This window comes from Fukomys damarensis, unplaced genomic scaffold (genome assembly GCF_012274545.1).
Source record: "Fukomys damarensis isolate Sample0158 unplaced genomic scaffold, DMR_v1.0_HiC HiC_scaffold_1, whole genome shotgun sequence".
Lineage (NCBI taxonomy): Eukaryota > Metazoa > Chordata > Mammalia > Rodentia > Bathyergidae > Fukomys > Fukomys damarensis.
In genome coordinates, this window is record NW_022900913.1 from 61,710,446 (window position 1) to 61,729,495 (window position 19,050).

Sequence of the window (19,050 nt, forward strand, 5' to 3'; positions counted from 1 at the left end):
AAAAAAAAAGGTTTTTCTTTTTTTTTTTTTTTTTTTTTTTTTTAGATTGTTTTGAGACAGGATTCTACTATGTAGTTCAGACTAGCCTCAAACTTGCAGTGATCCTTCTGCCTTGCCTCCCAAGTGCTGGGATTGTAGGTGTGCACCACTATGCCCAGCTTGGATGTTTTTTTTAACAGTTAAGGCGACAAGTGATTGGGTTTGGTAACTTTGCTTGATACATGTATTTTATCATTTTAATGGTTAAAAAAAGTAAGAAATTGTTTTTCTTATAAAACCTGCTCTGTCCTTTAGTTAAAAAAGTAGAAAATGAATCATTTGGAAAAGATTCTTATTTATATATTTCTCTGATTTCCTAACTTTCTAAAATGTACATGTATTACTTGAAACAGAATAAATTTTTTTAAAAGTTTGATAGCATTAAAATGTATATTTTTTTGCTCTTAGAGCTCATACTTATTTCAATGTATCCCTGCTTCACATATCACATTGTAAACATTTCCATATTTAAAACACTGTAAAAATTATTTCTGTGGCTACTGTTTCTTATTGCCATATTAGAATTTAGCCATCCCCTTGATGTTAGTCTATTTTTCACTCCCTGTAATGCTCTGCTACTACACTAACCTGTTCTGATAGCACTCTTTATAGGTGCTGTTAGATATTAGACCAATTTTTGAAAGTAACCTTAATGTGAAGTTTTCTAAATGGTATTCCTACACTCTTTAATCTTAAGAGTTTCATAATGCCCTCATTGCTTTGCTTTATTTTTCAAAGGCAAATTTTCATAATAGTTTTAGCGTAGTAAAATACTATTCTTGAAAATGTGCATTGGAACACAATGACTTTGGGAAATACTGGTACAATTCATGTTGTCTTTTATCTTGTAGCTGGCTACATTGAGAGACCTCAACTGATTCGAGCAAAAGTACCAATTGTGAAGTTCAGGGATAAAGTCAGGTAAGTAATCACTGATCTCTCTTTTTAATGAGTTGCTTTATATTATTTTTAGAAATACATGTAATATAGATAGTTAAATGTATATTTTAGTACAGTACCTAATTATCATCAGGTTTTAGAAATCATGGGTTTTGAAATAATTTTTTTAAATACTCTGAGCAGTGTTTCTCATGCTTAACTGTACTTTGCTTGACATTTGAGTATTTGAGACTATCCAACTTAAAGAATATATGTGAGGTGTGACTGACAAATGTGAATGCTTAAATTAAGCAAGTGTATTATAGTAAAAAATATTGCCGTTAATCCCACTCAAAATACTCTCCCTAATTTTGCAAGTACTTGTCCCATTGTTCTTAGCAATTTATGAAGCATTTTGAGGATACAGAGAGTATATTTAGGGGTATTAATGTATCTTCCACTGTAATACATTTTTAAAAATTTAAAGCATTCATAGCTGAATGTGCTGGTGCACACCTGTAATCCCTGTGCATGGAAAACTGAGGCAGGAAGATCACCACAAGTTCGAGGCCAGTCTGGACTACATAGTGAGTTCAAGGCCAGCCTGTACTACAAATGGTAGTGAGACACTACATCTCAAAAAAAGTAAAAAAAAAATTTAAGAAGTACAATTTCAGCATTCACTATATATTTTGATCTACCTCAAACATGTATATTTGGATTTTTAAATGGTCTCTTGCCCTTTGGAAGTATAATGCATTTTCCAGAACATTTCTTAGTTGATAAATTTGATGTGTGTGTGTGTGTGTGTGTGTGTGTGTGTGTGTGTGTGTGTGTGTGTGTGTGTATGTATATACATACATACATATATATCAAGGAATTTGTTGTTAATTACTAAACAAATTATGATTCATTTTAGTGAATGATACATATAACACTTAGAATAATAAATATGGAAGCAAAATGTACTTAGTCCATCTGAAAATTTATTAATTTTTTCTGTATATTTTCACAGCCTGGTTGTTAGAGTCTTCCATGTAATATTTAAATATAAAATGAAATGATTAAGTGTTATTTAAAGATTGGTTACTGTTTTCTCAACATAGGATTGTGATAAATTAGATTTTTCTAGTCTAGTTTTACAAGAGCAATACTAAAATTGTGTGTATATGTGTGTATACACACACACACACACACACACACAAACACAAGTACACATATCCACACAGGATTGAGCTTTCTTATTCATAGATTCCTACTTAAGATTATTTGTCTGCTTAAAATTAGTGTGTATCCATCTCTAACAATATTTATACACCATACGTGTTTTAGAAGTAGATGATTCAAGGACACACACTGAATGGTAAACATTTTTGAGTCATTTGATTCCCGTATTTTCAGCTGAGGTTGAATAAGGTCCGCTTTGCCCATTTGTTTCAGCTTTCATGCTGAAAACAAACATCATTCTTAACAGTCTAGTGAATTTTTGTGCTTTTTCTGGGTAGAGTAACCCTTAAGCATGGTACTGGGGTGTGGTCCAGTGTTCCTAAGTGTGAGTAGGTTGTGATGTACCCTATGGAGAAAACGTGTTAATGTGTTTAGAATATACTAAACAGATGTTTTGGGACAGTTTTTTTTTTCTTTTCCCCTCCCTATTTCTCTCTCCCTCCCTTTTTGTGGTTTAAGAGATAGATATCCAAGCTTTCATACGGTAGGCAAGAGCACTATAACTCATGTGTATGAGTTATGACTCCATGAATATACTGTTGATAAATATTTATTAAATAAGATGTTTTTAAACAACATAAATCAAGATTATGTATTGACTAATTGATGAAAATGTGACCAGGTTGGCTGAGACCTAACCCTAATAGAAGCAAGGGTTCATTATTTGCTTATTCAGTGTTTGCAGCAATTTTATAGAACATAGCTACTTTCAATGATAAGAAATGACTGAATAAATATATTTTAAACAAATCTTAATGCTTGGATTGGCCTTCTTTTTTCATTTACTTAAACATCCATTCAATATCTAAATATTTATTGACTTTCTGCCAAGTAGTGTTAGACATAAAATAGTCAGGTGAGGTGGTACATACTTATAATCCCAGCACTTCAGAAGCTGCAAGAGGAGAATCGTAAGTTCAAGGTCAACCTGGGATACATAGAGTATTCCAGGACACCCTGAGCAACATAGTGAGTCCCTGTTTCAACAAGGATTACAACAATAGAATGTAAAATATATAGGAAGATAAACTTAAGTAATAATAGTAACTAATTATAATTTAAAATATCTATCTATATATATATATATATATATGTATAGTAGTACTCACAATTACATAAAATTTTTTATTTTTTATTTAAGATTGTTATATAAACTTTGGGTTAAATGTTTTATGTGACTACATTCATAATTTTTCTGTCTACAAATCACAAATGAACTGAACATATAGTACCTCAGTGGTAGAGAGCTTGCCCTAGGTTCCATTCCTAACACTGCAAAACACACACACACACACACACACACACACACATAAAAAAAACCCAGAACACCCCATAGACCAGTGGTGGCAACCTGTGGCACACTGACATATGTTGTAGTGAGCAGTTTTTTATCATTGAAAGCTCTAAAAGGTTTGCCATTGCTGCCATATACAAACAAAAAACTCCATTCCTAAACATTTTGGTGTAAATCTTTTAGTTTCTTTCTATATGAAAGTGAATGCACAACAGTTTTTAAAAGTAAAATTGAGATAGTTTTATTTTACCGTATATCATGAATCCTTGTTTATATCATTAAATGTTTTCCTATGATATAATTTTTAATGACTGCAGTATTTTGTTGAGTAAATTGTAATTAATCATTCCTGTAAATTTGAACATTTGGTTTATTTCTGGTTATCAGCTACTGTAAAATTCTTTCCATATCTATGGTTACTTAACATTTCTAGAAGTAGTATTTGAAACAATTGCTGTGGATAACATTAAAGCTCTGAATTGACTTTTTTGAAAAGTTTTTAATTGCAAACTAGTTTGTGAGTAATTTTTCATCTCTTTTTAGTTATATGGTAAAAGTACAGACTGGCCCCAATGTTAGACTTAGACAAGCCTAATTAAAGAATGTAACTGTTATTATAAGTATACCAAAGTCAGATATGTATATCTGAAATGTTAATACCACTCTTCATTTTATTAATAAGAATAATGGAAAGATTATAAGGTTTCTTTAGCTCCCCCATGAGAAATTGAAAAATTAAATTTAAGATTTTATAATTTTAAATGTTATAGAAAGAAAATTCATTTTTATTTTAGGCAGTCTTTTTTCATAGAAAGATGGAATATTCAGAAGAAATTATATCATAGGTTATGGATCTAAGTGGAACTTATACAAAGCAATTCTTACTTGATTGTAGATTTTATAATTGTAGATTTCATCATTATTGCTCTATTTTCTAAATGGCAAATTGCGTATTTTTGCTTTTAAAAGAACTATCCTTTCTGTAATGTGTTTATTACAGTTCTTCCTAGATATCACTAGCTACCTTTGACATGCTATTATAATTTACTAGCCTTTTTAAGAAGGAACATGTATAGATAGAACCTTTATTCTTTTATTTTTTCACTTACATTTTATTTGGCTTTTTATTACTATTGTTTTAAAGTATACAGTGCTGTAGTTCCAAGTTATTTAAGTATAGATAACTTGGTGGATTCTTGTCCAGAAATGTTTTTGTTCTATAATTTGTTCATCTGGAGAAGTTACAAGATTTAAATTTTATTTTCTTTTGAGTAATTGAAGTCTTACTAGGTTACAGATCTTTTAATGGTAATCTTAGTTTATATTTTTAGTATATATCAAATTAGATTAAAATACATGCTAAATATGTTTTTTTCTTACTTCTTTTGTGCCTCATTTAGAAAACAGCCTGGGCTGTGCCCTTGTGAAGTCAGTGTATGGATTGGTGTTAGTGTAGTTACTTGGGAGCGGGGATTGTTTGTACTTGAGCTAAAGTTTGCTTTACTTTGTTTTTTTTAAATAGTTGTGTGGAGTTTGACTTGAATGTAAACAATATTGTTGGAATAAGAAACACATTCCTTCTCAGAACTTACGCATACCGTAAGTTTTTGGTTTATTTCTAAATAATTATTAGCTTCTGTTTTTCTTTCATTCTTTATTTCTTTTAAAAAATGTCTGTAGTAATAGTAGCACCCCTTTAGTTGTGTTTAGGTATAATGTGTTTTATTTTTATTGTATGTTGCTACCCTGAGTCATATACTACCGGAGTTACAGGTAAATCAAATCCATTTTTAATAAATAATAGTTTTTAAAAGGTGGCTAAGGTAAGTTTAGAAGTAAGCCACACATTTATGGTGAACACAGAGTTAAGGGCACAGGAGGCATTTTTTTTAAATGGGTATGGAAGTTGGGAAATTATCTAAATTTTCAAAGAAATTGTACTCCTTTTACCATTTTTAAGTTTTAATTTTACTTGCAGTTGAAAATCGAGTTCGTCCTTTAGTGCTGGTGATTAAGAAGTGGGCAAATCACCATGAGATAAATGATGCCAGTCGTGGTACTTTAAGCAGCTATAGCCTTGTATTGATGGTTTTGCACTATTTACAAAGTAAGTGTTACAGGAGTTTTCTTACTTTTCTAGAACTGAAATGTAGTTAAACTTTTTTATGGTATCTTTCCTGTTAACCTTACTTCAAATAGCATAATTTTTAAAAGTTCTTTCTAATAGCTACAGAACTGTATTTGCTATTTTGTTGCTTTGAAATTTAAGAAATGTTATTTGCTGGAAAATGATTATGAAAAAGTTTCATTGTGTTTTTATTTCATGACAGTTTTTCTACATTCACTTTTGTATTCAAAGGACTTTTAACTGCTATAATGTGAACCCATTATCTTGAGGCAGATGAATGTTCACAAGGCATATAAAAATAAGCTCAAATGTCATTCATCTGATCTTAATTTTTCATTTGAGACAAATCAAATGATTTTTCTTTCTGGTTAAAGAAACTTTTAATCTCCATGAGCGGCTCTTCCCAATTACATTTTATCTGTACAAAACTGTTTTCAGACTGGACCCCAGATTTTAACTCCATCTAGTTAACTATTATTTATGAGGCCATTCTGGTAAAATCTATTCTTTGCCTTGTTCATAGTGGCAAACAGTAGTAAATGAACACTTGTAATTTGTGCTATTCATAAGGTAAGTCTGAGAATTCTTACAGTTTTGAAAATTCTTAGAAATATATGATAGACTAAGCAGATCTGATTGGAACCTTTATTTTCATATTTAAGGATCTTTTGTATAAATATAGCCTAATAGGTAACAAGCTATTTTACACATTCTACTCATCTGAACTCTAAGATATTTTAAAGATAAAGCAAAAGATTTATAGTTATTATAGTAGGGCTCTGAGATGTTTAATGACCAACTTAGCAAATGGATGAATATCTGGTGAGGTGGAAGTTGTATGGAAGACTTGATATAGACTTGGCAAAAGACAATTTGCAAGGAAGTCTAGGGCCTGTCTTGGTTTGATATTTCCACAGTTCAGAATATTGTTTTCTAAAGATTATGCTAACAAGGGAAAGTGTTTTAGCCTACATAGCACTCATTTTTTCATTTATGAATGTTTGCTGAGTACCCACTAAATAAATGCTAGTTGTGTTGCTCTAGCATCTGGGAATATAGCAGTGACTAAAATAGAAAAACAGTGATAGTCTTTTTTTTAAAGTTAATTTTATTGGTGCATTTTAGATGTACATAATGATAACATTCATCATATAGAATTTGTACCTGTATGTGATAAATCTTGATTCTTATTTTTTATTGCTTTACCACCCCTCTCTTTAATCCTTCTTTGCCTCCTTTTTTACAAAAGCTTTGTTTCCATTTTTTTCTTCTATTCTCTTTTTTCCTTTTCCCTTCCCTCTCCTTTGTCTGTAATTCCCCTTCCCATTTGAGCATTTTTTTTTCCTATTTCACAGTATCTATTACACATTTTGGTCTTTATTTCAGTTTCTTGTACCAGAGAAACCATGTGATTTGAACATGTGTGTCTGATTTATTTCACTTAGGAGTATGGTTTTAAGAAGCATCCGTTTACCTAGAAATGTCTCAAATTAATCCTTTATGGCAGAATAGCATTCCATTGTATAAACAGAACCACATCTTCTTTAGCCATTCATCGGTTGATGGACATTTGGGCTGTTTCCAAGATTTAACTATTATAAACTATGCTGCTATAAACATGAGAGTGCATATACTGTTATGGTATGATGCTTTTAATTCTTTTGGGAAGATACCAAGAATGGGAATAGTTGGGTCAAATGGAATCTCCAGTTTTAGTTTTTTGAGGAATCTCCACACTGATTTCCATAGTGGTTGCAGCGGTCTACACTCCCACCAACAGTGGGGAAGGGTTCCTTTTTCTTCACAGCTCCACCAGTATTTGTTATATTTGATCTTGGTAATAGTCATTCTTTCGAGACTGAGATGGAATCTGTGTTTAATTTGCATCTCTCTACTGGTGATATTGAACATTTTTTTTCATACATTTATTTGCTGTTTCTAGTTCTTCATCTGAGGAGTATCTGTTCATTTCAGATGCCCATTTTTGGACCAGGTTTTAAATTTGAGGTTCTAATATTTTTGAGTTATTTATACACACACACACACACACACACACACACACACACACACACGATAGTGCTTTGAGGACCAGCTGGCAAAAATTTTTTTCCATTATGTGGGTTATTTCTTTACTCTGTTGGTGGTTTCTTTTGCTGTGCAAAAGCTTTTTAGAAAGATGAGATCCCGTTCTTTGTGATTCTTTGTGATAGTTCCTTTGTGATTGGGGTTTTATTTGTAAAGTCTTTGCCTACATCTGTGTCTTCAAGAGTTCTACATATTTTATCTTCCAGCAGATTCTTTCTGTTTTAATATTTAGATTTTGATCAATTTCGATTTTAGTTTAGTGCAAGATGAAGATATGGTTGTAGGTTTAATCTTCAGCATGTGGAAAGCCAGTTTTTCCAGCACCGTTTATTAAAGAGGCTATTTTTCTTCCAGGGAAAGTGTTTTTGGCCCTTTTTCTCAAAGATAAAGTGGCCGAATGTATTTGGAATTATTTCTTCATCTTCTAGTCTATTCCATTGGTTCTTGGGGTCTATCTGTATTTTTTTTTCTTTGCCAGTACCACGCTGTTTTTATCACTATAGCTTTGTAGTCTAATTTCAAGTCAGATTGTGAAGCCCCCTGCCTTGCCTTTGTTGCCTGGAATTGCTTTTGCTGTTCTAGGTGTCTTAGTTCCAAATGAATTTTAGGATTGTTCTCTCTAGTTCTGTGAGGTATGCTAATAGTATTTTGAATGGGATTAAATTGGTATAACAATTTTGAGAGTATGGCCATTTTCATCATATTGGTTCTTCTGACCCAAGAACAGGGGATATCTTTCCTTTTTTTTTTTTTTTTTTTTTTTTTTTTTTGGCTTTTTGAGGTAGGGTCTATGTAGTTGAGACTGACCTGGAACTCACTGTGTATCTCAGGCTGGTCTCGAACTCACATTGATCCTCTGGCCTCAGCCTCCCGAGTACTGGGATTACAGATGTGTGCCACCAGACCTGGTTTACCTTTCCATTTTTTGATATCCTCTTTGATGTTCTTTTCCAGAGTACTGCAGTTTTCAATGTGAAGGTCTTTTACTACTTCCTTTGTTAGATTGATTTCTAAGTATTTAATTTTTTTGAGATGCTATTGTAAAAGGTGTGGTTTTCCTAATTTCTCTCTCAGTGAGTTTATTTATGCACAGGAATGCTGTTGATTTTTGGGTGTTGACTTTGTATCCAGCTATACTACTAAATTTGGTTAGTAAATCTAATTTTTTGGTGGAGTTTTTGGTGTCTTCTATGTAGAGTATCTGCAGATAATAATTTTACTTCTTCCTTTCCCTCTTTATTCCTTTTGTTTCTTTCTCTTGTGTAATTGCTCTGGATAATATTTCTGGAACTATATTGAATAAGAGTGGTGATAGTGTACATCCTTAATCTTGTTCCTAATTGAACATTGGTAATCTTTATGGGGCTTGAATTCTGAACATGTAAAATTGGAAACATTTTAACAGTTGTGACCTACCAAATAATGAAGTATTGGTAAATATTAAAAGTTGTGGGTCACTAATAAAATGTGACCTGTTTTATGAGTTGAGATGCTGATAGTTTACCCTCAGTATGATATTATAAGCAGCTAAGTCAGATAGAAATTAATATAAATCCAGAGTGAGACTGGATTCTCCAAGAATCAGCAGAAAAAAATAAAGACATCAAAATTGTGGTTGGAGGCACATCTGAAAAAGACCAGGCTTCAGGGTAAGGATGGAATGGCCAGACCCACTGCTTCCTTAAGGAATAAACAATAACTTGAAATTACATTGTAACTAGCACCACCTGGTCCAGGAAGTCCAGAGCAGCATCATTTCCCCAGGTGGTGACCAGAGCACTCCTTCCCAAAATGCCTTTGTTCTGTGTGTACCCTTGGTATGTGACCTGCTTCCCTAGTAGATCAATATTAGCTAAGCAGCTATACTTGTAATGCTATACATTGATTATAGTGTGATCCACATTTTATCTATATAGTGATTTTTCTGTGTAAATTATCTCTAACATAGGACCTCAGAGGTAGCCTACCTTTAGAACCTCTCCTGTATCTCAGGAGCCATCTCTCAGTAAACCTTTCCTACTCTTAACCTGCATTGTCCTTTAAAATTCATTCTCGAATTTCAGGGGACATGAACTTGGCACATCTAACATTCACTGTGTTAGAAGTTATGTTTCTCCTGCATCAGTCACATGCTCTATAATGAATTATTACAATGGAGTGATGATTGAGAAAAAACTATTTAAAAGCATCTTTTTATTGTATTCTTTGGTGCTTTTTATATTTAGGTTCTGAGACAGATAACAGTTTACATCAGCCACTTTGTCTAAGACAGAAGAAAAGTCAGGGCTGAGGAAGTTGGGATGATTTGGTACCCTTACAGCAGTACTTCTGCATTAAGGGCTTTGGGAAAAGGAGAAGACATGTTTCTTGGCGTGTGGATCAGTAGTCCAAATTGTGAAGTGTAGTTTTGTAACGTCCTGGAATACTGTGGTTCTTTTTGATAGGGAATGGGGAAGTGCTAGCCAAATTGGGCATGTCTTTGTAGAGTCATTTACTGAAAGTAGTATCCAAAAGATTGTCATACCAGTGCCTTAATAAAGGGCAGTTCAAAGATAAGGTGAGTTGTCATAAAGAATCTTTGGATGTCTGCCCTAGCATAAGAATTTATTTGCAATGAATGACTGAACAAAATTATTTCTCAGACTCCATGAAAAAAATTATTTCTCCATTATTCAGTCTCAGCATTTTAATTGGAAGAAGCGTTAATAAGATTCTTGGTCACATACTTAATTTTTCCTTTTGTTTCAGAATTATTTTATTTAAAATAATAATTAAAGCTACATTAAAGTTATTTTACAATTAAAAATTCAGCTTGAGTAATTTGTGCATATACATAGAAAATCTTGAAAATACACTAAAGTAAAAAGAAGGAAAAAAACAGTAAGCTATGTATATTTTCACACCAAACTTTTTATTGTTAATATTTATTTTTTATAATTTTTCCAACTTTTGTTTCTTTTGCCAGGGTTTCAAAACATATCTAGTCAAACATTTAATGCCAAGTTCAGTTCTGTTAATTCCAGATTTTGGACAAATGAATAACTATGTATTTGGTTGTATTTGTTTTTTTTTTCCTCCCTTTGCAAAAGCTTTGTTTTCTTAAATAAATAGTATTCTTATATTTGTTTTACCTGTGCATTATGCCCAGACTTTACTTCAAAGAATAGCAGAACCAGTCTTTTTCATTTTTGTCTTATCAGAACCAAAAATCTCATACTGCCATGACTTATAAAAAATGGTACATATTAACACCAAAAAGGTAATACAGATATAATCTCATAATCGTGGAGAGACCATCTCCAAGAGTATTAAGAATGGAGGGGGCCCTCCATCACAGTTCAGGAAGATTTTTTCCTTGATGGATAATTCTGTGGCCTGTACTTCCTACTTAGCTCAAAGCTTGTTCTTAAGAAAGTCTTGATTCTATCTTTGGGCACATCTCCAGTCTCATCTGAAAATAGGGTAAAATTGTTTCACCAAAGTATTTCATGTTAATGTTCTATAATTTTCACTAGATATCAACCTTTTATTTCCTTGCTCATTAAAGGATATAGTATGTTCTTAGGATGAATTTGCCATTTTAGATTCTTAACCCTAACCCCTAGGCTCCTATTTAATCATCAAAAGTTTAGTTGCAGACAAGAAATATTAAGTTGGCTAAACAAAATTACAGTATGGATTCACACCTTCATGGTGAGTGTGTCAGTTTGGTACAACCCTTCTGGAAAGCAGTGTTGTAGTTGTAGTATTTATCTTCATATTCTTTGACTTGATTCCATTTCTAGGAATTTATATTAAGGTAGTAATCAGGGATGCATATATGGATTTATATATAAGATAGAACAGTGGATATCAAATGATTTTTTAATTATTGAAAAAGACAAGTTAGTTTAAATGGGCCTAAGTTTTAATGACTTAATCATCAGAAAGGTTTGATAATCTTTGTTTTCATTGTTAAAAGTTTCAAGCTTATCATAATATATGTATTGTTAAATTGGTTATCTGGCTTGATTGTTCCTTTAAAAGGATTTGAAACATGCTGGTTTTGTCCCAATTTATTGTTCAGTTTGAAAGACACTACTTTTTTGTGACCTCTGTCTATTGCCATTCACTTAATAGGAATTGAATAGATTAGGATTTCTTATAAAATTTTAATAGAATAAAGAATGATATACTACCATCTACTGTCCACATTTTAATTTTAGTAGTGGTTTAAAGGTTGGATTTGACTAAACCTTTTGTTATGTATGAACATCCATAATATGTGATGTCCCTCTATTTTTACTAGTTACATTAAAATTTTTAATTTGATTGACTTGATTAGAAAATGTACTAAGCAGTTTGAAAATTCAAGCATTAGTATCTTACCAGTGAATCATATTAAAATTTGGTTTTTATTTTATTGTTTTATTTTTGATGAAGTATTGCCATCTACTTACTCTGCCACAAGGAACTGTTGTTGTGATATTGATCAAGTTACTGTATCTCTCTGTCCTTCATATTCTCATCTATAGCATGAGTCCTTGGATAACATGACCTTTAAGTTTCTTTTAACTTCTTAAATGTTTTAATATCTTTCCTGCCATGAATAAAGAAACATTCTCTATATGTTAAATTGAAAAGACTAAAATATTTCCTAGAATATATTTTAATAGTAGACTACATATGTTTGAAAAGTTTACTAATCAAAGCTTGCGGGAAAAAAGTCCAGTAAAATATTTTAATTACTATTTATGATTGAGTTAATGATATAGGTAAGCTTATTAATTGGGTAGAAATAATGATAAACTGGTGAGCGGTGACATATGCCTGTAATCAGCACTTGGGAGGCTGAGGCAGGAGGATTACTGTAGGAGTTTGAGGCCAGGAAATGGTCAGTTTGCTCTTAAAACACATCTAAAAGATTTAGTCTATAGTATAAAACTTTGAAGTCAAAAGAGATGTTATAGCTAGATTTTTTTTTCAGCATTAATGTTGCTTTGGAGTAAGACAAACATTTAAAAAACTTTTTGAGGCCACTATCTACTTAATGTTAATAAATAACTGCTGTAGTATACTCATTGCTTTTCTAATGATAAGTGTTAATCTTTTAAGATTGAAAACAGGGAAATTACTGAATGATACCCTTGTCTCCAAAAGCTTCAAAATTGTTTACTTTTAAAGGCTCTTTTGTTCTATGAAAGATCCTAAACCATCGGTTGATATTTGTTTTTCCCTTCTGTCCTTCTAGATATAGTACTAGAATAGGAATTTTTTCATTCAGATTCTCTTTCTTTATCCTTTGTTTTATTATAATTTAAATTTGTGTGATACTCAGTAGGAAAGGAATACAAATTTTTAAGTAAACTAATTTCTAGTAAGATTTTTCAGTTTGACTTATGTCTTATAACAAAAATTGTTAGACAAAAGTGTTATACAAATATAGAGATGTTTAAAGTTAAAGGGCTTGGGGCTTGAATTTGCTTGGAGGGTCTTTAGAGCTTTGAGCATTTAAATGCTTTTGGGGAAGAAAAAATATGCACATATATTATACAGACTATCTATCTATCTATCTTATCTTACTTCCTAAGACTGATTTTGCATAAGAAATGTGTGAACTTTTGTTTTCTTCAATATTCCCAGTCATGTGCTGCATACATTGATATTATTACAGAATTTTACTTGATTCTAGTTTTCAATTTGGGAATGTAGCAGTTAATATAGGAGGGAAATTTAAATCATCCTACTTTCTACTCTGTGGTAGAAATTTATAATTATAGTTGGAGACCACGACACTTGGTCTAGTGGTTGATAACATGTAACATTAATGTATTCTATAAGTCTCTCTGTTTTTTTGGTGTGGGTGGGGGATCGAACTCAGGACCTTGTGCTTGCGAAGCAGGCACGGGGCCACTGAGCCAAATCCCCAGCCCCATTAAGTAATTTTTGAAAGATTTTGTTAACAAATACACTTGTTACTAAGTATGATTATTTTAGTATGTATTTTAATATATATTTAATTTAGTTTAATTATATTTCTACTTAAAGTTTATCATATGCTATTATATATTTTATTTTATTTTTTTATTTCTGATACTGGGGATTGAACTCAGGACCTTGTGCTTGTGAGGTAGGCAGCGGAACCACTGAGCTAAATCCCTGGCCCTTGTTTTTATTTTAAAGAAATCTTAAAAATGTATGTGTGTTTTGCCATACTCAAGATATCATATTGTTTATATTAGAATGATGTGAGATTACTGTTAATGAATCTAATGAAATTAAATTTGGCTAAAACTAATGAAGAATTATTTTTAGAAAAAGGTGATAAAATGAGGATAATAATTCTTTGCATGAAATTTTTATAGCAGAGTGGTGCAAACCTCCTGATTTATATTTCTAACCTTTGCCAAGATACTCTTTTGAAAATACATTATGAAGATGTGCTTTTCAAAAGTTCAGTACTTTTTCAATAGATCAGTTTCCTAGAACTATCTCAATTTTGGTATTGCTAGTGAAAATTAAATAATAAAGAAATAATTATGATAGAATTGTTCTCTCCTGGTATAATATAATTGAACTACATTTTTGATAGTTACCTCCATTTTAACAGTGTCTGTAGAATACTTTTTGTCTTGCTTATTTTATGTGCATGTGTCTGATGTAGGATTAAATGACTTATATCCCTTTATTGGTATCCTGTTACTCTAAATCCTCAGAAATAACATTGATTTACATAGGAATATACGTAATTAACAAAACCTTAAATTATCAACTTAGATATATTTTAAATTTACATTTTCAGGAAACAACTTCATTAAATATATAAAAACTGTTGAATTTTAGTGTAAACCCTTATAGTCTTACACCTGTGGTGTAGTTGACAGATTATTGTATTGTAACATGAATCATGTGAATCACAGAAGCTTTAAACTTTTTCTTTTTATAGCCCTACCTGAACCCATCCTTCCATCCCTCCAAAAAATTTACCCAGTAAGTGTTTCTTATAAATTACTATAATATATATTGTGTTGAGTGTATGTAGAATTATTAAATGCAGTAGTAATGTGAACATAGAAGTAATAAGACTCAGTTCCGTACATGATAACATTTCTGTAGGGCTGATACATTGGCCCCTAAGAATATTTAAATGTTTTAGACACTTTTGGAAAGCTCTGGTACGTTACTTGGTGATTGGTAAGCAACCTGGTTAGTTACACAAATGGTAGGATTTTTTTGCACAATACTCATTAGTTGGTCAAGGCCCATTTGACCTTGTTCCATTTTTCACTATAGAATTTTAAAATTAATTTTGTAACATATTTTTTGTTACAAATTCAGATTTTTAGCCTAGTATACTTATACTTTGAAAAGCAGGAGAAAAATGAAGTTAAATAACTGAATAATCTCTTAATCTTTCATTTGATGTTGCCAAGTAGTACACCAAAAGAGGTAGCATTAAAATACTGTTCTTGTCTGTATAATATTAAGAATCCTGAGGTTAATCGGAAACATTAAAAAAATTAAATGTGCCTATTAGAAAAAAATTAATATGCATTTGCTTTGAATTTAGAGAAACCTAGGTTATATAATGTGCACATTCATAATCTACATGTATCCTTGTTTCTTTTCTAGTTGTCTTGTGTTCTTCTCCAGTATTCTGTTTCCTTATTTTTTGAAGTCCAACAATCTGTGTTTTCTTTCATTGTCATTCTTGTCCTGATTGTCTTTGGAAATAATATTTAACCATCCCTATTTGGGATGTTTGACCAGCCTTCTAAAATCACATACATGGGGAAATATACTTAACATGCAACATTAGTTAAATGTAGTCCCTGGTAATTGAGAAGAACTGATGTTGTTTTTGGACATTGGTTATTTTAGTGTGCATTGTCAGTGCAATAACTGTAAGGTTCATTGTAACAGTCTTACTTTAGTGGGTCCCTCCCAGTTTCTGATGGGTCATCTATCAGAAGAGACTGGAATCTGACTGTTTTCCTCCTTTTAAAAACTAATTTCTGGTCTGGAGATTTAGCTCAGTGGTTCCGCCACCTGCCACCCAAGTTCAAGGACCCGAGTTCTATCCCTGGTACAAGAAACACAACACAACAACACAACACGACAAAAACTAATTTCTGCTATTATGAAAAACTATTAGAATGAGCTCCCATATACTTAGGGATCAGTCCTAAAAATCATGAAAAAGGAAAGCATCAGTATAGAAATAAAAATAAGTTAACTTTTTGGCTTTACAATATTGAATATATTTTTCTCACTCTATACGTATTTGTTCTTATTAGCTTACAATGAAAGGTGAGAGAGAATAGTTGTGTGTTTACGATTTCATTTTTCCAGCCTTATTTTTCTTTAAAACCCAGATTTTAATGTAAAAAGATTTACTTTTCACTATACAAAAATCTAGTAGTTAAAACTTACACTTACAGAACCTTTTAGTGTTTACTTAAAAATGCAACAACAAAAATCTTACTTGAAAAACTCTATGCTATCTGAAATCTTTTTACTAATTTAAGATACTAGGAAAATACTAGTTTAATGACCTGTGGTTGGGAGCATAGATATTACTTCATGACAAGATGCCACCCTGGTTCTTATCAGTATATTCTAATTTAACAGTACCATGTTTACTTATGCATTCCATTTTTCTTATTATCTAACTTTCCTATTATGACAGAGTCCTGACTTCTGTTCTTATCCACTGTTGCTGACCCTAAACTGTGACATCTATTTTGCTAATAACCATATTATGTGGTGGGGAAGTAAATTCAATGTTAGCCTGGTCTCAAAGCCTTGAAAAATACTAATGTCGAGACCTGCTAGATTAGGAATGTCCTACATTGCATTCAGGTGTGATCCCATTGCTATCTTAAATGTTTAAATCCTCTTACTTTTGTTATAAAATTGAAGTTTACATGAGTAAGGACTTGCCACTTTCTTTAGTACAAGATTTCTTTGTTTTGCATGAAACCTATATATAAGCTGATCAGCAGAGCACTTTTTGAGTGATCTGTCTAATGGAACAAGATCAGCCTGCTTACTATTAGTAATATGCGGTTTTTTTAATTAAGAACAAATGAACTTGTAAGTCATCACCTGTTTCAAATGTGAAGAAACAGATTATATAAAAATTATGATTGATCAAAATGCTGTAATCACGAATAGATAAAAATTTGATATTTTTTTCATTATGCTATATTTCTTAGTGAAGGCTCTTCCCTAACATTTCACCTAATTTCTCTTTATTAAATTTTATTTGTATATACCTGATCATTCCTATTTGGATACCTTTAAGAAAAGCAGATAGGGCAAAATTTCAGCTTATATAGGTAAGTTTGAGAATGATTTAAAGCTTTACGAAAAATATTTTTTTGGACTTTACAAAGGGAAAATTTTGGCTGAGCATGGTGGCACAAACCTTTAAGCCCAGCACTCTGGGAGGCTGAGGAAACTTAGCAAGTCCCTGTCTCAAAATTAAAAAAATTAAAAAAGGGCTGGGCTTGCAGCTCAGTGTGAAGGCCCTGGGTTCAATCCCCAATAGTGAAATTCACACACACATACACAGTCCGTCCGTCCTTCCTTCCTTCCTATCTGTGTGTGTGTGTATGTCTGTGTGTCTGACTGTCTGTCTGTCTGTCTGTCTGTCTATCTATCTATCTATCTATCTATCTATCTATCTATCTATGTGTCTATCTATCTAGGCTCTAACTCAGGGCCTTTCTCATGCCAGGCAAGCACTGTATCACTGACTGACCTGCATCCCAGCCTTGGATATAATATTTTAAATACTTAATTCAAAATATTGATACATTTCAATTTGCTCATGATATCGAGTGTGAAAGGGAGGTATGAAACCATCATTATCTCTAAAAGCTGTATTATATGGAATTATTGAGTGAATATTCCTACTTCCCATTGACTTAAAAAAGCAATATAAATGATGGAGCCAGTCTTATTCTTGAAAGTGCTTAATTGTCCAAATTTCAAACTTTGACAGTAAAGTAAGATACCATGTTACAACCTCAGAAGAAGGATAGAATCTGGCAGAAAATATTTTTGCCATTTTTGTTAGGTAGTTAGTTGTATGGATAAAGAGACTTTAGGTGTTTTCAAGAGGTTGCTTTGAAATGTGTCTTAGTTTGGCCTTGATTTAAGAAAAATGGGAGATTATATATCATTAAAAATGTCAACATTTAAAATACTATTTAGAAAATAGTTTTAGGAATTAGTAGGTCATTGTACATATGATGATTTGAATCTCAAAATAAGATCCCAGAAAATGTAGTAAATTTTAATTTTATTTAAAAATAAAACAAATAAATATTGTTTTTTTCATGAAAAAATAAATATCATTTGAATTTTTTTCCACTGAGTTAGGCTCTAATGTTAAGGCTACCTTTTTCCCCTTCCATTTTGTATTGCTGTTTGAGTGCTTTCTAATGTATTAACAAGTTTGGCATCTCTTTATCCTAACTGAATGAAGTAGTGTATATTTTATTACACATGTAAGTGCAAGCTCTCTTTTAAATTTTTTGTTGACATCCTTCTTAAAGCAGAAAATCTTTCTGTAATGTCAATTATTACAAAAACTGAGAATTTTCTAAGAGTAGACAGAATTCGTATTTCCTTGTAGCTGTTTTCTTTTTACATTTGAACTTCCCCTTAAGTTTGACCTCAGTAAATATGACATGACTCTTGTATATGATCATGACAAGAGAAGACTGATCAAGTTGTTGGTCCAAGAATTTGCAACATTTTAAGAGAAGAGATCTTAAAACTCTTCAATCTTAATCTTACCACTGCTGATACTTTCTTTAAATTATTGAACAAGATGGGCTGGGGATTTAGCTCAGTGGTTCTGCTGCCTGCCTCGCAAGCGCAAGGGCCTGAGTTTGATCCCCACTACCAAAAAAAAAAGAAGGTAGACCTAAATTATTGAACAAGAAGCCTTCATTAAATGGGGACCCACTCCTTGACTTTCAAAATTTTTAATTGACATAATTACGCCTACCACCTTTACTTATCATTTGATCTATATTATAGTTCTCCAGAAAATAATATTTAAATTTTATAAATAATTTTACCCTAAGTCCAGTTTTATACCTAACAAGTAAGAGACAAAAGGCTGTTAAGACAGTATTCTTTTTTCTGCCTTTACTCTTTCTTTTGGTACAGGGGATCGAACTCAGGACCTTGCACTTTCAAAACAGGTGGAGGCACCACTGAACTAATTTTCCAGCCCTGCTTTTATCTTTTTTTTGAGACAAGTTCTCACTATGTAGTTAGACTGACCTGGAACTCACTATATAGCCCAGGCTGGTCTCGAACTCACAGTGATCCTCCTGCCTCAGCCTCCTGAGTGCTGGTATTGCAGGCATGTGCCACCACTCCCTCCTCTTGCTTTTTT

The 19,050-nt window shown here is 32.0% G+C and overlaps 1 protein-coding gene across 3 annotated transcripts in view; it reads left to right on the forward strand.

Moving 5' to 3' along the window:
• Tent2 (terminal nucleotidyltransferase 2) overlaps positions 1–19,050 on the forward strand; it is a 49,260-nt gene that overhangs the window by 20,588 nt on the left and 9,622 nt on the right. For 2 of the 3 annotated variants that reach the window (XM_019204581.2, XM_010604121.3), the window contains exons 9-12: positions 891–960; positions 4,962–5,038; positions 5,418–5,546; positions 14,578–14,621. In XM_019204581.2, coding sequence (XP_019060126.1) covers positions 891–960; positions 4,962–5,038; positions 5,418–5,546; positions 14,578–14,621 — 320 coding nt within the window. The remainder of the gene's footprint in view (positions 1–890; positions 961–4,961; positions 5,039–5,417; positions 5,547–14,577; positions 14,622–19,050) is intronic. The other variant, XM_010604131.2, reaches the window with a different exon arrangement.